This window comes from Dipodomys merriami, unplaced genomic scaffold (assembly GCF_024711535.1).
Source record: "Dipodomys merriami isolate MVZ:Mamm:240054 unplaced genomic scaffold, mDipMer1.0.p SCAF_42, whole genome shotgun sequence".
Classification (NCBI taxonomy): Eukaryota; Metazoa; Chordata; class Mammalia; order Rodentia; family Heteromyidae; genus Dipodomys; species Dipodomys merriami.
This window is the reverse complement of record NW_027205826.1, coordinates 2,619,442-2,640,595: the sequence shown is the minus strand read 5'-3', so window position 1 is coordinate 2,640,595 and position 21,154 is coordinate 2,619,442. Positions and strand designations below refer to the sequence as shown.

General features: G+C 58.5%; 2 protein-coding genes across 6 annotated transcripts in view; both read left to right on the top strand.

Moving 5' to 3' along the window:
* Positions 1-8,363, top strand: part of Llgl2 (LLGL scribble cell polarity complex component 2) — a 38,827-nt gene extending 30,464 nt beyond the window's left edge. For 3 of the 5 annotated variants that reach the window (XM_069993015.1, XM_069993013.1, XM_069993014.1), the window contains exons 11-26: positions 3,036-3,253; positions 3,341-3,408; positions 3,543-3,696; positions 3,800-3,904; positions 4,385-4,677; positions 4,795-4,945; positions 5,357-5,507; positions 5,690-5,806; positions 5,908-6,074; positions 6,485-6,749; positions 6,912-7,077; positions 7,253-7,281; positions 7,472-7,519; positions 7,657-7,699; positions 7,787-7,848; positions 8,015-8,363. In XM_069993015.1, coding sequence (XP_069849116.1) covers positions 3,036-3,253; positions 3,341-3,408; positions 3,543-3,696; positions 3,800-3,904; positions 4,385-4,677; positions 4,795-4,945; positions 5,357-5,507; positions 5,690-5,806; positions 5,908-6,074; positions 6,485-6,749; positions 6,912-7,077; positions 7,253-7,281; positions 7,472-7,519; positions 7,657-7,699; positions 7,787-7,848; positions 8,015-8,022 — 2,045 coding nt within the window. In that variant the 3' untranslated portion in view covers positions 8,023-8,363. The remainder of the gene's footprint in view (positions 1-3,035; positions 3,254-3,340; positions 3,409-3,542; positions 3,697-3,799; positions 3,905-4,384; positions 4,678-4,794; positions 4,946-5,356; positions 5,508-5,689; positions 5,807-5,907; positions 6,075-6,484; positions 6,750-6,911; positions 7,078-7,252; positions 7,282-7,471; positions 7,520-7,656; positions 7,700-7,786; positions 7,849-8,014) is intronic. The other 2 variants (XM_069993016.1, XM_069993017.1) reach the window with 2 other exon arrangements.
* Positions 8,364-11,050: 2,687 nt separating this feature from the next.
* Positions 11,051-21,154, top strand: part of Myo15b (myosin XVB) — a 33,088-nt gene continuing 22,984 nt past the window's right edge. Inside the window, 15 exon segments of the mRNA XM_069992825.1 lie at positions 11,051-13,062; positions 13,609-13,672; positions 13,906-14,015; positions 14,182-14,256; positions 14,534-14,630; positions 14,890-14,993; positions 15,123-15,186; positions 15,400-15,630; positions 15,735-15,896; positions 16,445-16,558; positions 16,645-16,703; positions 16,780-16,912; positions 18,655-18,750; positions 18,913-19,044; positions 20,842-20,967. Of these exon segments, the coding sequence (XP_069848926.1) occupies positions 11,051-13,062; positions 13,609-13,672; positions 13,906-14,015; positions 14,182-14,256; positions 14,534-14,630; positions 14,890-14,993; positions 15,123-15,186; positions 15,400-15,630; positions 15,735-15,896; positions 16,445-16,558; positions 16,645-16,703; positions 16,780-16,912; positions 18,655-18,750; positions 18,913-19,044; positions 20,842-20,967 (3,579 nt within the window).

Genomic DNA, 21,154 nt, shown 5'->3' with positions numbered 1-21,154 from the left:
TGCCAGGGCCTCCAGGTACAGGAGGCAGAGCTACTCAGAATACCCGAGTCCCTTAGTTCTCCCTCGCATATGCTTTTCCTTTTTTTTTTTTTTTTTTTGCCTGTCTTTCCTCCTCTTACTGAGAGGAACCCAGTCTGTGTTGCCCAGGCCCCAGAGCCTGAGGGCTCCTGGGGGGTGGGGCTCCTGAATGTGGAAGCTCCTCCCTTGCTGATGGGGTCATCTGATCTCCATCAGGAGCTAGAGCAGTAGGAAAGAAACCCCAAACCAGGGGCTGGGAAGGTGGCTCAGTGGTAGAGTGCTTGCCTTGCATGCATGAGGCCCTGGGTTCCATTCCTCAGCACCACATAAGCAGAAAAAAGCTGGAAGTGGTGCTATGGCTCAAGTGGTTCTAGCCTTGAGCTGAAAAGCTGAGGGACAGTGCCCAGGCCCAGAGTTCGGGCCCCACGACTGGCAAAAAGAAACCCCAAACCAGTGGGAATTTCTAGGACAGACCACCCTCCTGGGATTGTCCATCTGTGTCCTCAGCTCCTTCACCGTTCAAGCAGGCTAGGCTACGGGTATGCCATGAGGGCTATCCCACCCCTCCTCCTCAGACAAGAGGTGGGCATCCTGGATTTCCTCTCCATGTATTCCTCTGCCTTGTACCTGTACTGAGCAGGCTTCCCTATTTCATGAGTAAATACTATGTGCTAGGCCCTGTACACAAAATGGACAAAGTCCCTGCCCCAGTGGGCTTGAGTGTGTTGACACAGAGCGAACTGGCTGACAGGTAATGTCAGTAGCTAGGAAAAAGCAAGAGCCGGTGAGGAGGACATGGGGTTGGGGGGTAGGACTGCTGATTTAGGTGAGGTCAGCAAGGACTCCCTGATGAAGGGACACCAGAGAGTGAGAGGCATGGTGAGACCTTTGGGGGTGCAAAGGGGAAGCAAGTAGAAGGGGCAGATCTGGCCTCTGTTCAGGGGACCTGGCTGGCTGCCGGGTGGGGTTGAGGATGGAGGTGGTAGCCCCTGAGAGCCAAGGGAGTGGCATCATGGGCCAGTCGGGGATGAAGGCAGCTGTGCTGCAGGAAATAGCTGGGTTTGGAATGTTCTTTCTAAAACATTTGTTCTTGACTCACGATAAAGGGCTGGATAGCAAGTTTTTTGCTTTTGTTTTTGTTTTTTGGTCGGTCGTGCCCTGAACTCTGGGCCTGGGCACTGTCCCTCAGCTCTTCAGCTCTATCACATGAGCCACAGCGCCACTTCAAGCTTTTTCTGCTTATGTGGTGCTGAGGAATTGAACCCAGGGCCTCATGCATGCAAGGTAACACTGTACCACTGAGCCACCTTTCCAGCCCTGTACAGCTTTATACATGGAGTAGGCAGTGAACCAAATCTGGCCCTTGAACTGTAGTTTGTCTAAGCAGAGGTAGGGGAAAGACTGATTTGGGGCTGGAAAGGTGGCTCAGTGGTGGCTCTTGTCTCCAGTTGACCACCAGAAAACCGGAAGTGGCGCTGTGGCTCAAGTGGTCGAGCACTCGCCTTGAGCTGAGGAGCTGAGGGACAGCACCCAGGCCCAGAGTTCAGGCTCTACGACCGACCAAAAAAAAAAAAAAAAAAGAAAAAAGAAAAAGAAAAGAAAAGAGAGAAAAGAAAGACTGATGAAACAGAGTAATGATATGTTTGGCTTGAGCATGAAGAAGTTTGGAGCTGGGCGCCCGGTGGCTCACGCCTATAATCCTAGCTACTTAGGAGGCTGAGGTCTGAGGATTGCAGTTCAAAGCCAGGACAGCCAATAAAAACCACTAGAAAACCGGAAGTGGTGCTGTGGCTTAAGTGGTAGAGTGCTCGCCTTGATCTGAAGAGTGCAGGGACAGTGCCCAAGCCCAGAGTTCGAGCCCCACGACCAACCAAAAAAAAAAAAAAATTTGGAGAAACTGGGCAGCAGTGGCTCACCTCTGTAATCCTAACTACTCAGGAGGCTGAGATCTGAGAATTGCAGTTCAAAGCCATGTTAGGCTTTGTTGTGTGTGTGCCGGCCTGGTATTTGAACTCAGGGCCTGGGCACTGTCCCTGAGATTTTTGCTTAATGCTCTACCATTGAAGCCACAGCTCTGCTTCCAACTCTTTTAGTACCTTTTTGGAAATAAGAGTCTCACAGGCTTTCTTGCCCAGGCTGGCTTTGAACTGTGATCCTCAGATCCCAACCTCCTGAGTAGCTAGGATTATAGGCAGGAGCACCTGGCTCCTTGAGATTCTTTTTTTTTTTCCAGGGCTGAGAACTGAACCCAGGGCCTTGCGCGTGCCAGGCGGGCGCCCTTCCGCTGGGCTAAACCCCCAGCCCCTCCTTGAGATTCTTTTTTTTTGGGGGGGTCCTGTCGTGGAGCCTGAACTCTGGGCCTGAGTGCTATCCCTCAGCTCTTCAGCTCAAGGCTAGCGCTCTACCACTTGAGCCACAGTGCCACTTCCGGCTTTTTTCTTTTTGCTTATGTGGTGCTGAGGAATCGAACCCAGGGCCTCAGGCATGCAAGGCAAGCGCTCTACCACTGAGCCAACTTCCCAGCCCCCTCCTTGAGATTCTTATCTCCAATTAACTACCAAAAAAACTTGAAGTGAAGCTGTGACTCAAGTGGTCAAGCACTAGCCTCGAATAACAACAACAAAATTCAGGGACAGAGCCCAGGCCCTGAGTTCAAGCCCTAGGACTGGCACAGAAAGAGAGAGAGAGAGACAGAGAGAGTGAGTGAGTGAGTTTGGGGAGATATTGAATAGACAGCTGGGGTCTATGAGCTGGATTCAGAGGACAATCCCGCAAGGCATATGTTTGGAGCTATCTATGTCAGTATGGCCCTGAGATCAAATGAAGCTGCCCAGTAGTGAAGGAGACAGCAGACCATGAGAAACCCCGTGTCCCCCGCACCCTGAAGCCGTTAGCAGTGTGGAAGTCAATGGAATCCAACTTCAACCCTGGAGCTCTTTCCTTTCCACGAGCCAGGTGGGGGCATACTCTGGGGCACACTGCCTCCTCCTGGCCCTGACCCTTGGCCTGTACCCCAGCCTTTGATGACCCTTATGCCCTGGTGGTGCTGGCCGAGGAGGAGCTGGTAGTGATTGACCTGCAGACAGCGGGCTGGCCACCCGTCCAGCCGCCCTACCTGGCCTCCCTGCACTGCTCTGCCATCACCTGCTCCCACCACGTCTCCAACATCCCGCTGAAGCTGTGGGAACGCATCATCGCCGCGGGCAGCCGGCAGAACGCGCACTTCTCCACCATGGTAGGCCCAGCCCCAGCCCCAGCCCCAGCCTACTCCCCCACTCAGGGGCCAGGCTGTCCCATTCAGACTTGCTGGTCCCTTCTCCAGGACTGGCCCATCGATGGTGGCACCAGCCTGGCCCCGCCCCCACCCCAGAGGGACCTGCTGCTCACAGGGTAGGTGGTTCCGAGGCCCCTTCTCTTCCTGGGTGGGTGGGAGGGGGTGAGGACTAAACCCAAGGGCTGCATGCCAGTCCCCGAGCACCTCCAGCTGGCATCGCTCACCAGCGGCGGGTGGGCCCTGGCCACAGGCATGAAGATGGCACAGTGCGGTTCTGGGATGCCTCGGGTGTCTGTCTGCGGCTGCTGTACAAACTGAGCACGGTGCGCGTGTTCCTCACCGATGCAGACCCCAACGAGAGCCTCAACGCCCAGGGCGAGGATGAGTGGCCCCCTCTCCGCAAGGTGATGCCAAGAACCTGGGACGTGGCACAGGCAGGGGGCGGGGACTGGGGAGAACAGGCTGGGACCAGCCATGGCCACTCACAGGGCTTCTCTTCCTTGGCAGGTGGGCTCCTTCGACCCCTACAGTGATGACCCCAGGCTGGGCATCCAGAAGATTTTCCTCTGCAAATACAGTGGCTATCTGGCTGTGGCAGGCACAGCAGGGCAGGTAGCAGGCTGGGCTGGGTGGGGATTGAGGGCAGAGGGGTTGTGGGCCTGGGCAGCAAGGACAGGAACAGCCTTTTGAGAGAACACATGTGGTCTCACCAGGAACACCTTCTGCTCTTCTGTGCTTGTGGCCACGGGTATAAGTGGCTTGGTTACAGTGGCCAGAACCTCCGGAGTTGCGTCCTCTCCAGGGCTGGACTCCAGCAGAGGCCTCTGGGCCTGAGCGCTGCCCCTCAGCTCCTCAGCTCAAGGCGAGCGCTCTACCACTTGAGCCACAGTGCCGCTTCTGGTTTTCTGGTGGTTCATTGGAGATAGGAGTCTCACGGACGTTCCTGCCCAGGCTGGGTTTGAATGACAATCCTCAGATCTCAGCCTCCTGAGATGACAGGCATGAGCCACCAGCACTGGGCTCAGTCTCAAAATTTTTTTTCCCCTTCCCTGGGTGCCCAGGTTTTTCTAAGCTACCCATTTACCCGCCCAGGTGCTGGTGCTGGAGCTGAACGACGAGGCAGCGGAGCACGCAGTGGAGCACGTGGAGGCTGACCTGCTGCAGGACCAGGAAGGCTACCGCTGGAAGGGCCACGAGCGGCTGGCAGCCCGCCCGGGGCCTGTGCACTTCGAGCCTGGCTTCCAGCCCTTTGTGTTGGTGCAGTGCCAGCCTCCAGCCGTGGTCACCTCCTTGGCCCTGCACTCTGAGTGGCGGCTCGTGGCCTTTGGCACCAGCCACGGCTTTGGCCTCTTCGACCACCAGCAGCGGCGGCAGGTCTTTGTCAAGTGAGCAGCCCAGCTGGGGTCAGGGTCTGGGACTGGGGCCTTGTGAGGTCCCCTGTGCCCTGCAGTGCTGAAGGCCTTGTGTCTCTCTGCCCCCCCCTTCCCCCCCCACACACACAGGTGCACGTTACACCCCAGTGACCAGCTGGCCTTGGAGGGCCCGCTGTCCCGTGTAAAGTCCCTCAAGAAGTCCCTGCGCCAGTCATTCCGCCGCATGCGCCGCAGCAGGGTGTCCAGCCGGAAGCGACGGCCAGCTGGCCCCCCGGGAGAGGTGAGGCCCGGGACCAAGCCTTGAATCCAAGCCAAGCCAGAGCAACCATCGGCAAGACCACAGGGCTCCCTTGCTGGGCTATGAGGACAGGATATGTAACACCACTTTTGTGCCTCGGTTTCCCCAAGTAAAAAAGGAAATAAGGAAATAGTTGTGATTCTTAAAGATAAGTCCCCAGTAAACCTTAGTGATTTTCTTATTTTTCTGCTTTTTTTTTCCCCCTCCCAACATGTTGGCCAATGCCCCCATAAGATATCTCCCACTTGAACAAAGCCCACTTGGGCCCCAGCTAGACAGGTGGCTGGCCTGGCTGTGGTTAGTCTTCCCCTGGGAGGACTGACATTGAGCAAGTCAATGCCCCCGGGCAGGGGAGACCAGACTCCAGCCTCAGGCTGGCCCATCTCCTTACAGATGCAAGCAGTGAGCACCAAGGCAGAGCGGATGGGCCTCCAGAACATGGAGTTGGCACCCGTGCAGCGCAAGATCGAGGCCCGCTCGGCTGAAGACTCCTTCACTGGCTTTGTCCGGACCCTCTACTTTGCTGACACCTACTTGAGGGACAGTGAGTATTCATGCAGGCAGGGGGGCGTGTCCATTCAGAGGAAGAAATGGTCTGAAAGCGACTCACTGTCTTGATGAGGCTGCGTTCCCTGGCGAGGCTGGATGGAAGCCCAGACGGCTTTCCTAGCCTCACCTGACTCCCAGAGCCAGGGGTTGGATGACCAACGCTTTGCTCCTCGGCAGGCTCCCGCCACTGCCCCTCGCTGTGGGCTGGCACCAACGGCGGCACCGTCTACGCCTTCTCCCTGCGCGTGCCCCCTGCTGAGCGGAGAATGGATGAGCCAGTCCGGGCAGAGCAGGGTGAGCGCTGGCTGGCTGGGAGAGCAGCGCTGGCTGGGCTGGGGGTGCTGTTCTCAGCCAGGCATTGACCAGGCGTTGTCCTGACCTGCCTCCCCCCATAGCCAAGGAGATCCAGCTGATGCACCGTGCACCTGTGGTGGGCATCCTGGTGCTGGATGGACGCAGCGTGCCCCTCCCGGAGCCTCTGGAAGTGGCCCATGACCTGTCAAAGAGCCCTGACATGCAGGGCAGCCACCAGCTGCTCGTGGTATCCGAGGAACAATTCAAGGTACCACATGGGCAGCTGCAGGGCCCTCTGGGAATCCCTGGGACATCCACGAGGCTCTACCCCACCCCCTTAGGCACAAATAATGACAGCTGCTATTGGAGGTTTTAGGGGTTTTTTGGTAAGTTGGAAGGGCACAGAAAAGGTGGAGAAGGGTCGTGTGTAGAGCTCCTGGGTCTGAGCTGAGGGGACACTGAGGCAGGATCTTAAGTCTATGGAAGAAACAAAATACCCAGATAGGGAAGGTAACCTCGCACCCTCTGAGTCCAAGCGCATGGTCTACATGTCCCAGAGCTGAGAGGCGCTGAGGCCAGCAGGGTTGGCCACGGCATTGGGAGGCGTTCACCACGGGGCCGGGACACTGGCCGCCGCAGCCGGCAGGAGCCCCGCGGTCAGCCTGCGCTCTGCCCCAGGTGTTCACGCTGCCCAAGGTGAGCGCCAAGCTGAAGCTGAAGCTGACGGCCCTGGAGGGCTCGAGGGTCCGGCGGGTCGGCGTGGCCCACTTCGGCAGCAGTCGTGCCGAAGACTACGGGGAGCACCACCTGGCGGTCCTCACCAACCTGGGCGACATCCAGGTGGTGTCCCTGCCCCTGCTCAAGCCCCAGGTGCGGTACAGCTGCATCCGCCGCGAGGATGTCAGCGGCATCGCCTCCTGCGTCTTCACCAAATATGGCCAAGGTGTGCAGGGTGGGGCGTCCTAGAGCTCCCATGAGGTGGGGGAGGGGGGTTGGGGGGGGACACCTCCAGACACTTCCAGGGGCTGGAGAGGGAGGAACAGCTAGTCTAGGCCAGGAGTCCTGGACTAGGCTTACCTGCCACGCTTCTCCTCGGCTCCCCCAGGTTTCTACCTGATCTCGCCTTCTGAATTCGAGCGCTTTTCTCTCTCCACCAAGTGGCTAGTGGAGCCCCGGTGTCTGGTCGATTCAGTCAAACCCAAGAACCACAGCCGGCCCAGCCATGGCAACGGCACAGGCACGGGCCCCGAGAGAGCCTCGGGCCAGGCCAGGTGAGTGCGGAAGCGGAAGCCTTCCGTGTGGCCGCCTCCCCTGCCCTGAGGCACCTGCTGCCCACAGGAGCTCAGCCCGCCCCCCACGTACCCAGGCCGCTTGTCCCCGCTCGTTCCTGGGAGAGCTGGGGCAGGAAGCGTGCGGCCCAGGCCCTCACTGTCTCTCCCTCCACAGGAACACGGGGAGCCAGAGTGATGGAGAGGGTAAGACAGCCTCTTGGAACTGCGCCCTGGGGCCAGGCCTGGGCCACCTGGGGGGGGGTAAAGGACCCCAGGTGAGCAGACAGAGTGTGGGCATCCCCCCCACCCCACCCCCAAGTGAGGTAACCACATTGGTCCAGAGAAAGCTGGGCAAAGGGTCCAGGGGAAGACCTGCCTCACCTCTGCTTTTCAGAGAAGAAGGCTGGCCCAGTGATGGAGCACGCGCTGCTCAATGATGAGAGTGAGTCAGGGCGGGAGAGGGGAGGTGGGTGGGAGAGAGGGGAAGCATATTTAGGGTCAGGCCTGTCCAGTAACCCCAGCGGTCAAAGAGAGAGGGACCCAATCCTTGCTTGTCTTACCCGTCATCTTGTCCTGCAGGAGTCCTAAAGGAAATCCAGAGCACGCTCGAGGGGGGCCGAGGGTAAGTCACCACGGTGCCGCGAGGGGTGTCGGGGTGCTGAGAAGGAAGGCCCCCATGGTGGGTGACTCGCCATCTTTGCCCCTGCAGGAGCTGTGGCAATTGGCATCCTCACCGAGTGGCCGTAGGGTACCGTCTCAGCAATGGGGAAGGTAGGACTCTGGGCGCTGCTGGGGAGGGTCTGCTCCTCTCCAGGCTCTTTTGGCTCTCTGGGGCCATCCTACTCCTGACCTCTGCCCTGGGTGTGTGGGCTCCGGGTGAGGTACCCTGTTTTGCTCAGGATAGTGCTGAGCTGCTGCCCTCCGTGTTTTTCAACAGCAGAATGAACAGGACAGGCGTCCAGGCTGCAAGCTGACGACACACTACTGAAGGCCTTCCTGCGGGGCTGCCCCGGCTGGAGAGGCTCCTGTGCGCTGGGCTGGGCCAGGGGCTCCAAGCGCCCCTGCTCTCCACCCTGCTGCTACTCCTGGCCTGAGAGGAGCAGCCCCCAGCGCGGGCTGCGCCTCCCCGGCCTTCTGTCTCAGTCTTTGGTCAATGTTGCACAGTTTTTAGTCCTTTGTTCCCCCCTCCCCTTTTTTTGTAGTGGGCTGGGTTTTAAATTATAAATTTTAACTGCCTCTGTGTGAAACAAGAGTTTTTAATAAACACCTTATTACCTCTTCACTGAGCTGGTTCAATGACTTGGATGTTTTAGTTATCTAGGAGTTATTTATATAAATGGGAAGCCTTCATCAGACTTCATCTTGCCCTGGTCCCTCCTGGCCCAGAGAGTGCTTAGAGAACCAACTTTCTGAGTGCTTGGAGCAGAGCAAACCATGTTTAAGTCCGAACATGATAAGCTGTCTCCAGAAATAAATGGCAGCTATGAACCACCTTGAGTCTGACTCACATCCTAGCGAGAGCGCTGGACCACTCAGCCCATGGAGACGTGTATGAGACAGACTGCAGATCTAAGGGGAAATACAGCTTATTTATCCAGTTAGCTACTAACACAAATGCAAAAGTGACATTAAGTCTTCCAAGAGGCCAGACTGAACCATGGTGATAACACAATCAGAAGTCATTGGGGCGCAGTGGCAGAGCACATACTTAAGGTTCACAAGGCCCCGGTTTCAATACTTCATACTGCCCTGCCATAAATAAACTACAAATTACTAGATAAACAAAAGAAGACAATGGTAGAGCCAACACTGCCATGGCTCAGAGTTTTGTGGGCACAGCAATGGTCTGATCAGACTGAACAAAAAACAAGTGGGAAATAACAAAAGGCTGAAACAAGGATACAGCTTGACCCATTGTAACAATGAGACATACAAGACACTATGTTTTGTTTGGGGGGTCCGGTCCTGGGGCCTGAACTCTAGGACTAGGTCCTGGGGCCTGGGTGCTGTCCCTCAGCTCCTCAGCTCAAGGCTAGCACTCTACCACTTGAGCCACAGCGCCATTTCTGGCTTTTTTCTTTTTGCTTATGTGGTGCTGAGGAATCAAACCCAAGGCCTCAGGCATGCAAGGCAAACGCTCTACCACTGAGCCACCTTCCCAACCCCACAAGATACTATGTTGAAACGAACTTTACAACTTGAGGGGGGGGTGGGTAGAGGGAGGAGTTGGAGAGGTGGGGAGGGAAGGGATAATAGGGGAAAAACAAAGGAGGGTGTAACAATGTACGGTAAGAAATGTACTCATTACCTTAGGTACTTGTGTAACTGTAACCCCTCTCTGTACAGTATCATTACAATTTAAAAATCTAAAAAATAGCCGGGCGCTGGTGGCTCACGCCTGTCTGTAATCCTAGCTACTCAGGAGGCTGAGATCTGAGGATTGTGGTTCAAAGCCAGCCCGGGCAGGAGAGACCGTGAGACTCCTATCTCCAATAAAAACCACCAGAAAACCGGAAGTGGTGCTGTAGCTCAAGTGGTAGAGCGCTCGCCTTGAGCTGAAGAGCTGAGGGACAGCGCCCAGGCCCAGAGTTCAAGCCCCACGACCGACAAAAAAAAAAAATCTAAAAAATAAAAAGAACACAACTGCAAATATCACAGATTCTTTATAAACATAGGTTTACTTCCATGCCCACAAGCATGAGTGTTCTACGTATCCTGTACTTTGGAGTATTGGCTGGTGTCGGTAGTTGTCTTATTTCAGTTCTAAGAAGACAACTTTATATTGTGAGTGGGAGGGGAGTTCAAGCTCCACAACTGGGGGAAAAAAAATTACAGAGGACTGTATAGTATATATAAGGCTCTAGATTCAATCATTGAATGAGGGTCTTATTTGCAAGGTATATATTTGTAGTTTTTGTTTTTTTATTTTGTCAGTTGTTGGGCTTGAATTCTGAGCCTGGGCGCTGTCCCTCAGCTCTTCAGCTCAAGGTTGCTCTACCACTTGAGCCACAGTGCCACTTCTGGTTTTCTGGTGGTTTATTGGAGATAAGAGTGGGGGGGGGGGAGATCAGAAGGTGGCTCAGTGGTAGAGTGCTTGCCTTGCATGCATGAGGCCCTGGGTTCAATTCTCAGCACCACATAAGCAGAAAAAGTTGGAAGTGGCACTGTGGCTCAAGTGGTAGAGGTGGCTCAGTGGTAGAGTGCTTGCCTTGCATGCATGAGGCCCTGGGTTCAATTCTCAGCACCACATAAGCAGAAAAAGTTGGAAGTGGCACTGTGGCTCAAGTGGTAGAGTGCTAGCCATGAGCTGAAGAGCTGAGGGACAGCGCCCAGGCCCAGAGTTCAGGCCCCACGACTGACCAAAAAAACCAAAAAACAAAAAACCACAGTCTCACGGACTTTCTTGCCCAGGCTGGCTTTGAACCGCCATCCTCAGATCTCAGGCTCCTGAGTAGCTAGTGTGAACCACTGGCACCTGGCATATATTCCTGTTTTATGCTCTTTCTGGTAAATTAGTTCTCAAAATGGAAAAGACCCAAACTCAAGGGGTACTACTGTCTGTGTAACTAAGTGCCTCCAGTCCGGCCTCTTGGAGCTCCTGGGTGGAGGAGGGGTCCCGACAGATTCACTGTGCTCTCAAGTGGGGCAAGCTGTGAGGCAGGACTCAGCCGGGTCCCTCGGCTGGCCGGGTGCCAGGCTGGCCTGGCCGGCCCCCAGTGCCAGCAGGGTTGCCCTGCCCACGGCCTTTGTCTACAGCTGCAGCGTCTCCTCTTTCCGGGCTCCATTGTCGGTCTAGGGGAGGGGGGGGTCAGGACCTGCTGCCTCCTGCAATATTGATGCTGGTGCCTAGGGGGGAAGCTCCAGTGGGGGCGGACAGAACCCCAGAGCCCCACCAAGGGCAGAGGCACAGGGGCGCCTAGCCCAGGCTGCAGGGAGAGGATCGGAGGATCGGGACGGTTTCTCTGGGACAGTCATGGGCGGCAGCAAGGGCAAAGCCCCCCAGCACCGGGTGCGCCCCAGGAAGCCAGCCTCGGGGGAGCAGGAGTCCGGATCGGCCAGCGCGGACGGCCGGCCTGGACGTGGCCAAGCCCGCCCAGACACCGCCGGGGACAAGCGGGCCGCTGGTGACCGTAGGAAACCCTCTGCCGCCGGGAGCAGAAGCCCAGAGACAGAGGCCCGGGAGAGGCGAGGCAGCACGCGGCGTCGGGGCCGGGGGCCGGTGGACGGCTGCGAGCTGGGGAACAGCCCCGGGGACTGCCCCGAGCGGGAGGAAGAGGAGGAGGAGGAGGAGGGCCTCCCTGGAGCGGCGAGGACCGGCAAGCGCGGCCATCGCAGGAGGAGAGGGAAACGGCGGCGGGGACCTTCGGCGCCGAGGAGCCGCGGGGAGCCTCGGAGCCTCGATGGGGACACGTCGGGCAGGGATGGAGGCAGCTCCTGCCCGGACAGCGAAGCCCGCGATCCCCAAGAGAGCGGCAGCCAGAGCGGCGGGGCCCCGCCGCCGCAGCCCCAGGGGGACCCAACGGCCACGGGATCGGAGGGGGCCGCCGAGGGGGCGCCCCGGGCGGGCCAAGCTCCCCGGAGCGGGGAAGGCTCGGCGGGGACCGGGCCCCGGGCGGCGAGTGGGGGATCGGGCACAGACACGGGCTCGAATCCAGAGCGCGCCGGGCCCGCACGGCGCCCCCCGAGGACGCGGGGCAAGGCAGGCCGGGTCCCCGAAACCCGAGAGACCGAGCTAGGTGGGAAAGCCCCGACCTCCAGCCCGCTGGGGAGCAGCAGCTCGCGGGACCCGTGGGACGCCGCGCCGGACGGGGACGTCAGTGATGGCGACGCGCGGGCCGAGGCCGAGCCGCGTGGCGCCGAGCCTCAAACAGCCGAGGCCTCGACGGCGGGGCCGCGGCGACGCCAGGTGGGCAAGGCGGCGGGGAAGGTGCAGGAAGGAGCCCGAGAGGGAGAGGGAGACGGCGCAGGGGACCCAGAGCCGGGGGACCCCGCGCCGCTCGCTGCTCTCGTGGTGCTCCACAAGTTCCGCGCCAGGCCCCCGCCAGGCCGCGCTCCCCAGGTCGCCGACCAGCGGCGCAGCGGCTTCAAGGCGTGGATCCTGCGGGTGGCGCGCGCCCTGGGCCTGCTGCGGTGGCTTCGGGGACGGATCCAGTCACCGGCCGGTCAGGGGCAGGGGGCGGGACCGCGGGCGGAAGAGGGGCGTGGCCTCCTGCGGGAAGGCGAGGGCTGTGACTTCGGGCGGGAAGGCGAGGGGCGTGGCCCTGGGAGGGCAGGCGAGGGGCGGGGCGAGGGGCCGGCGCCGCCGCGCCGCCGTCTAGCTTTGCGCCTGGCTGGTTTAGCCCGGCTCCGGGGCCTCCTGCGGGCTCCCCCTGGCGGCGGCTCGAGTCCTCCGCAGGCCCCGAGGAGCCCAGTCTCTGATCACCGTCCTTCGGACGACGAGGACCCAACTCCGGATCCCAAGTTCGCGGTGGTGTTCCCCAGAATCCACCGGGCGGCGGGCAGGGCGTCCGCGGCGACTCCCAGCCGCGCCTGGTCTGAGGCAGGAGCCGCAGAGGCCGGGGAGGGGCGGGGGGCTGGCGGGGAAGGGGTGCGGGGGCTCGGCGATGCCTCGGCCCCCGCCTCCACTCCCCTCGACGGGACTCCGCGGCGTGAGGACGGCTCGGGCAGCGCAGAGGAGGAGCCGGTGACCTCGGGGGCCGAGACCCCGGCGCACTGGGCGCAGGGCTGCGGCCCCCAGGAGGAGCCCGGGCTCGGCCCCGCCGCGCTGCTGCCTCGGCTCACCCTGGAGACCCGCGTGCCCCGCGAGCGGAGCCCGGGCCCGGCCCTGCGGGAGCAGTGGGAGCCCGAGGATGAGGCCGAGGCCGCCCTCGAGAGACGCCTGGAGCTGAGCCTCGGGCCGGGCCTGCGGACGCCGCCGTTCCCCGGTGCCGAGGGCCGGACCCTCAGCGAGGGCCTGGAGGACACGGAGGACGTAGCGCGTCTGCGGTGAGCCCGCGCCGTCCAAAGCCACTGTCCCGGGCTCCCTCGAACCCCCCACCCCCAGTGGACCCTTACTGCCTCTGTAGAGGAGATCGTGTCCCCCAGAAGGGGGCAGGAAAGGGGTGAAGGTTAGATGCCCCTACCAGGAACTGAGGGTTGAATGTAGGCCCTCCCTCAAGCCCCATCCTAGCCCTTTTTGCTTTGATGTATGTTAGATGAGGTCTCCAGGTTTTGTCCTTAGCCGGTGGTGAACCGAGATCCTCCTATTTACACCTCCCAGGTAGCTTGGGTACCACACCTGGCCCCTGTGGTTGGTTTTGAGGTAGTCTCGATATATAACCCAGGCTGGCCTCAAACTTGTGAGCCTCCTGAGGTCTGGGAATCGCAGGTATGCACCCTCATGCCCAGAGCCCAGGCCTATTTTAAGGCTCTGAGATGTTCTATGCTTTTTGTCCCAGGTGTCCCTGCAGCCTGTGGTAGAGTTCACCGGAGTCCTCCTCCCCCCCCCCCCCCCCCCAGACTCCTCCACTCCCTGTCTTGCTGTCCCCACAGGCTGGTGAGTGACAGCTCTGTGCTGTTGTGCCTCAAGAGGAGATTTCACCTGGGCCGCATCTACGTATGGAGGCTTGTCAGGGAAGAGGGATGGTGGTCTGGATTCCCTTTCCCCTGGGGATAAAGGCTCCCAGCTTTCTCCCCTCACCCCCCCCCGACTTCTTCCTCTTTGTCCGTGGACTGGGTGGTGAACTAGCGCTTTCTGAATGCCTGCAGGAATGGAGGTGCCAAGGTGCTGGGCTCCCCATTTTCATTCCCTTGCTTTGTTCCCTTGAGAGCTTGTGTTTTTTTCCCTAGACTTTTGGGGGACCCCTCCTGCTTGCTCTGAATCCCCACCAGCCTCTGCCTGTCTTCTCACCGGAAGTCTTGACCAGCTACCATCCCAGGAAGACCCCCAGCTCCTCCCCGTATGTGACGCTGACCCTTCAGCCCTGTGCTTGATCCCAGGCAGCCAGGCCCTAGCAGGTCCCATGGCCGGATGGCCCAGGTCCTGGGGCTCCATCTGCCAACTCTAGCAGGGCCCCCAGATGCCCATCTGTGGCAACCATCTCATCCTCCCTCTCTCCTCCTCAGACACATCTATGCCATCATGGCAGCGGCCTGTGGCCTATCTCAGAGCGCCAGGCAGGACCCCTGTATCCTCCTGGCGTAAGTCCTGGCTGCCCTGCTTGTCTGAAACTCTGGGCTACCCTTAGGGCCAATAGGGTGGAGGTGTGAGGCCTGCATTGGAGGCTGCCAGTCCTGGGCACTTCTGGCAGCCGCTGTGGTGCTCCTCTGGCACTCCTCTCTGCCTGGGCTCAGCAGGGCCTCCATCATGCCCAGCTGACCCTCCATCATCCCCTCCTGACCTACATCATCCCCGGCTGACCCTCCATCCCCCCCCCCCTCCACCACCTCTATCATCCCCGGCTCCTCCTCTCTGCAGTGGGCACAGTGGCTCAGGGAAAACTGAAGCTGCCAAGAAGATGGTGCAGTTCCTAAGCAGCCTGGATCAGAAGCAGGCAGGGGACAGAGGGTGCCAGGTAAAACGTCACACTGGAAGCTCTCCCCTCCCAGGAGAGGAGGCCATTTCCCAGGGATCCGAGGGGCTCTTCTTCTCTTTGGGGCCTCTGGTATCTCCTGGATCTAATACTAGGCATTGCCTACTGCAAGACTGAGGACAGGGTTCTTCTGATGAAACTGACCTCCCCCCAACCTGGGCCTGGCACAGCCACCTGGGTGGTAAGGGCCGCTGCTACCCCAGGAATGCTTGCCAGCCCTCCCTCCCCATACCACACACAGCTGGACGATGTGCTGCCAGTGCTCAGCAGCTTTGCCCATGCCAAGACCATCCTGAATGCCAACGCCAGCCGCTTCGGCCAGGTCTTATGCGTCTGCCTGCAGCGGTGAGTGGGGGCGGGGACATGGTGGCACTGTAATGGGTTACCCTTCTTGGGAACTGACGAGCCCGTGCTGAGAGGTGTCCCTGGGGCATACACCCTGGGCGCACTGTCCCCCATCGAACGTGCCCACAGGGAGGTCATCGTGGGAGCCTCTGTGTCACATTATCTGCTGGAGACCTCCAGAGTGGTGTTTCAAGTAAGAGCTGTCCTCTTTTTTTGTTGTTGGTTGTGGGGCTTGAACTCTGGGCCTGGGTGCTGTCCCTGAGCTCTTCAGCTCAAGGCTAGCACTCTACCACTTCCAGGTTTTGGGGTGGTTTATGGGAGATAAGAGTCTCATGGACTTTCCTGCCTGGTCTGGTTTTGAACTGGGATCCTCAGATCTCAGCCTCCTGAGTAGCTAGGATGACAGGTGTGAGCTACGGGCACCATCCTCTTGATCATACCATCCCTTGCCCTGGAGTGGGAAGGGGGGACAGGAATGTGGTCCCTATGCACTTCTGTCCCTGAGCCAATCTTTTGCCCTCAGGCCCAAGCTGAGAGGAGCTTCCATGTGTTTTATGAGCTGCTGGGGGGGTTGGGCCCCATGGAGCGGGAGCAGCTCTCCCTGCAGGGACCTGAGACCTACCACTACCTTAACCAGGTGAGGGTGAGGCCCTGGGGGTGGCGGGTGGGGATGGCTGTGGGCCAGGGCTCTGAGGGGGACAGCATGACTGCCAAGTCCTGACCGTTTGCCACGCTCTGCAGGGCCGGGCCTGTAGGCTCCAGGGCAAGGAGGAAGCCCTGGACTTCGCCGAGCTGGCAAAGGCTCTGCAGGCCCTGGGCTTGCGCCCCGAGGAGCTCACCGCGGTGTGGACTGTGCTGGCCATCATCCTACATCTGGGCAACATCTGCTTCTCATCCTCAGAGGTGGGCTTCCCCTTTGGGCACACCAGGTGGGCGAGGGCGGTCTGAACCGTCAGAGCAGTAAATCAGGTCTAGGAAACTCCAAAGCCTTGAGCTGTCCTAAAAGCAGGCAGATTGCCATTACAGAAATGAGAAAACAGAGCCCTGCCTCTCTATTCCTCCCAATGCCTCGTGTACCCAGCGCCACCCCTCAGAAGACTGGCACTGACTGGCAGTTATTACGCGCCCAGCGCTCAGCAAATTGCTTGATACATGTTTGTTTATTTTTTTTTAACTTAGTTTTCATGACAGCCCCATGATAGGAGAGACATCGGTTCCCCCTTAGCAGCAAGGCAGTGGAAATTCAGGGAAAGAACTTTCTAGAGCTGTCCACCTAGCAATGGAGAACAGTTGGACTTCCACTCACGCCTGGAGCCTGGCTCACCCCAGCCCCGATCTCCCCCCGTGCTCATCGATTCGGCTGACAGGGCAGCTGCCCGAAGCACAGCCCCGCCTCTGCCCTGGCAGGGAAACCGTCCATAAGCAGAGTCTCCCTGACCCTCTCTGTCCAGCGGGAGTTCCAGGAAGTGGCCGCTGTGTCCAGCTGGGCCGAGATCCACACGGCAGCCCGGTTGCTGCAGGTGCCACCGGAGCAACTGGCGGGAGCTGTGACCACGAGGGTCATGGTGAGCCCCGGGGTGCTGGAGAAAGGGGGACCCGCCAGAGCCATATCACAGGCCTGAGGCTCCTCAGACACCCCTCCGGCCTGCAGGAAACACCCTACGGCCGGGTCTCCAGATCTCTGCCTGTGGAAAGCGCCATTGACGCCAGGTGGCCCTGGGGTCAGGAGTGCCACCCGAGGCAGGCCTGGTGCTGAGTTCCACGTGGCTCACTATGGCATCCCCAGGAACGCCCTGGCCAAAGCCCTGTACCTGCGGCTTTTCAACTGGCTCCTGAGGAGGATCAACACACGGCTGGCTCCACCCGCGGAGGGAGGCAGCGTGGGCAGCGTTACTGTCGTGGACGCCTATGGCTTTGAGGTCACCCCGGGGTTGGGGGCCCAGGACAGGCAGTGCCCATCTCTTCTTGAGGATGAATGTCTGGGGGGGATTGCTGTTCCCCTGGAGCCACCTGGCTGGCCAGGTGGCTCTGGGCCTCTGCTGGCTCCCTGTGGGTGGATGCTGGGGTGAGGCTGTGAGGGGAGCAGGGATGGTGAGGGGAGGCACCAGGCCTACCTCTGGGGACTTGAACGGAGTCTATGAAGGCTGTCAGGGAACCTTGGAGCTTTCTCCTCACTGAGCTCAGCTGCACAGTTGGGTTTTTTTGGTTGGTTGGTTGATTTTGTTTTGTTTTGTTTTTATTATTCCTGGGCCTTGAACTCAGGGCCTGGGCACTGCCCCTGGGGTTTTGTTTCTTTTTTAACTCAAGTTTAGCACTCTACCATTACCACTTTGAGCCACAGCTCCACTTCCGGTTTTCTGGTGGTTAATTGGACATAAGAGTCTCAAGGACTTTCTTGCCTGGGCTGGGTTTGAACTATGATCCTCAGATCTCAGCCTCCTGAGTAGCTAGGATTAGAGGTGTGAATCACCAGCGCCTAGCAGCGGCATGCTTTTGAGGGGTTCTCCTGAGCCCTCTTGGCTTCTCTTTGGAAGGGGTCAGAGTCCATGTTAAGCCCCAGCACTTTCCTGTGGGAAAGCAAGCACTCTAGGAGTACCAAAGCCGCTAGATTTGAGTTCTGCCACCCCTAGCTGTGTGATTTCCCACAAGTAAGCTAACCTCTCTGAAGCTAGCATTTGTGAAGTAGGAATTCTTGTTTGGTTTTTGGTTTTTGATTTTTGTGAGTTGTGGGGCTTGAACTCTGGGCCTGGGTGCTGTCCTTCAGCTCTTCAGCTCAAGACTAGCGCTCTACCACCTGGGACACACCACCACTTCCAGTTTTCTGGTTGTTAATTGGAAAAGAGTCTCAGGGACTTTCCTGCTCAGGCTAGCTGCTCAGATCTCAGCCTCATGAGTAGCTAGGATTACAGGTGTAAGCCACTGATGCCCGGCCAAAGTAGGAATTGTTACAGGACCTACCACAAGGGATGGTCCCCAAGAGAGCTACATGCTCCTTAGGGACCGTCGGCCTTGTTCCCTCCTGTCTTGACATTGTCTATGGAGACTTCTGTGCTGCTTGGTATTGCAGGGAGTTATGGAAGTCCTGGGATGGATCTGCCCACAGCCTAGCTTCCCACACAGCAAGAGGGGAGGGCAGGAGTCACCCAAATCTTCGTGGGTTATGAGCTCTACACCCTTTTCCAGAAGATTCACTTCCTTGAAACAGCAGGAGGGGCTGGAGGGAGGGGAGATGCCCCCTCCCCTTAGTCCCTCTTCATCCTATTGGTCTTGCTCTCCCCAGCATGTCCCTGGTGACCATCCTCTTCCCTAGAGGGAGTGTGCATGTAGGTGCACTCTTGTTTGGGGGTGCACAAAGCTGCTTGAAGGGGGGGGTTCTCTGGTGGAGTGGAGTGCTGAGGCCAATTAGAGGAAGGCCCGAAGGCTTCTTGGAGGTAGCAGCCACTAGCAAATTAGCAAGTAGGAAGAGGCCCCTGCGGGCCCTCAGGGACTGAGCCCCAGAGGCTCACAGTGGTCCTGGAGAGGAGGGAGGCTGTGGGTGGCTGAAGGGAGGCCGAGCACTCTGGACTGGGCCCTGGGGACCCACTCTTCCCTGAGCCCCATGCCCTGCCCAACCTTCCTCACTGCGCATGTGCTCAGCCCTCCTGACTACGCGTGTGCGCAGGCGCTGCGTGTGAATGGCTTGGAGCAGCTGTGCAGCAACCTGGCCAGCGAGCGCCTGCAGCTTTTCTCCAGCCAGAAGCTGCAGGCCCAGGAGGAGGTGAGGGGACACGGGCACTGCCCAGCAGCCGGGACAGTGGCCCGGTCCTTTGAGTCTCAGTTTCCCTGTCTATAAAATGGGAGGGTCGGTGAGCCCCTCCCCCCCACCCCCCCTCCCCACTTCCAGACAGGGAGTAAATGGCCCCCTGCTGGTGGTTCCCAGGAGGAGTGCCGGCGGGAGCAGCTGCCCTGGGCGCCTGTCGCTCAGCCCCTGAGGGAGTCCTGCCTGGACCTCCTGGTGGACAGACCCCACAGCCTCCTGAGCCTTCTGGAGGCCCAGACATGGCTGTCCCAGGTGAGGCCTGGGGCATGGCACGGCCCCCTCCAGTCAGGAGCACAGAGTAAGAGGCCCGACCCCCCTCAAAGCTGCCTCACAGCCCTGGCTGCTGAGGCTCTTGTGTCCTTGCCACAGAAATGGGACAATAGTGTCTGGTGGGCAGAGCAGTGGGGACCTGAGGGGAGTTTGTGGAGGCCCCAGGCTTCACACAGGCCTCCAGCCAATAGAGGGCAAATCTCAGAACCATGGTGTGTCCTCTCCGTGTGTGTGCGTGTGTGTGCGCGCGCGTGTGTGTGCGTGCACGCATGCATGCATGTGTGCTGGTACTGGGGCCTGAACTCAGGGCCTTGAGCTCTTGCTTGGCTTTTTCATTCATGGCTTGGTGCTTGACCTCTTGAACCACACCTCCACTTCTCACTGGCTAACTGAACTGGCTTTGAACTGAGATTGTCAGATCTCAGCTTCCTGAGTAGCTAGGATTACAGGTATGAGCCACCAGTGCCCAGCTCCATGCAACTTCTTTTGTGGTTGTTGTTGTTGATCATGAGTCTCGAACTCAGGGCCTGGGCACTATCCCTGAGTATTTGTGCTCAAGGCTGGTGCACTACCACTTTGAGCCACAGATCTACTTCTGGTTTCCTGGTGGTTAATTGGAGGTAAGAGTCTCACACAGGAGGCTGAGATCTGAAAATTGTGATTCAAAGCCATCCCAGGCAGAAAAGTCCACCACACTCTTAAACTCCAATAAACTACTCAGAAAAGGCCAGAAGTGGGCTGGGAATGTGGTAGAGTGATTGCTTAGCATGTATGAAGCCCTGGGTTCACTTTCTCAGTGACACATAAACAGAAAAAGCCAGAAGTGGCACCGTCAAGTGGTAGAGTGCTTGCCTTGAGCTGAAGAGCTCAGGGACAGCGCCCACGCACAGAGTTCAAGCTCCAGGACCAGCAAAAATAAAAGAGTCTCACAGGCTTTCCTGCCCAGGCTGGCTTTGAACCATGATCCTTCCATCTCAGCCTCCTGAGTAGCTAAGATTACAGGCGTGAGCCATGGGCATCTGGCTTCCACGCTGCTTCTTGATGGCCCTCTGCCCATCAGGCCTCCGTGTTCCATTGCGTTTCACTGCAGCCTCATCCCACTTTCTAGCCTAACACTGTATCCAAGTGCAGTTACAACACAGCAGATCCACTCATGCAAGTTTCCTCCGAGCTCTGCTGAGCTCCAGGTGGGTTGGGCCTGTCTGAAGGGTTCCTTGTGTTTATTGCTACACCGCAACATATTCATTAGCTCCATAAAATAACCTCCTACCTGGATTCTGTTTTGAAAGGGACCTTTCATGACTTGTTTAGAAGCTGTAATTGTGGGACTATACTCATAGGAACGATCGCTATGCTTGTTTTAAAGCCCCTGGACCCTATTTCCTTCCCCTCCTGTCAGGCATCCTCCACAATCTAGCACTGACTGAAGAAGCTCCTGAGCCTGAGGCTATTTGACTTTCTGGAATCTTACTTGATGGTTTAAAATTAAGTCATTAAGCTGGGCACAGTAGCGTATCCTTGTAATCCTAGCTGCTCAGGAGATACAGATGAAGAAGATGGCTGAATCAGACCAACCTGGGCAAAGAAGTTCTCAAGACCCCATCTCAACCAATAAAAGCTGGGTGTGGTGGCGCCTATCATCCTGGCTACGTAGGATTGTGTCTCAGGCGGGCCTGAGTAGAAACACCTGTTTGAAAAACAACTAAAGCACAAAGGGCTGGGGGTGTGGCTCCAGTGGTCCAGGCAGGAAATGGCATGAGCCACCTCTCCCCTTACCAGGCCACGGACCACACGTTCCTCCAGAAGTGCCACTACCACCACAGCGACCACCCCAGCTATGCCAAGCCCCAGCTGCCTCTTCCCATCTTCACGGTGCGGCATTATGCCGGGGCTGTCACCTACCAGGTATCTGATCTCAGGGACATGAGGCAGGGTGACCTTAGTGTCCCCTCCTGTGCAGAGTTATCCAGCATGTGGTCCCTTCCAAAGCCTGGCCCTGGGTCCCCACCTGGTCCACAGGCCCCACCCAGTTCTGAGCATGATTGACTGAGATGGGGTGGAGGAGGGAGACCAGGGACTGTCTGGACAGAGC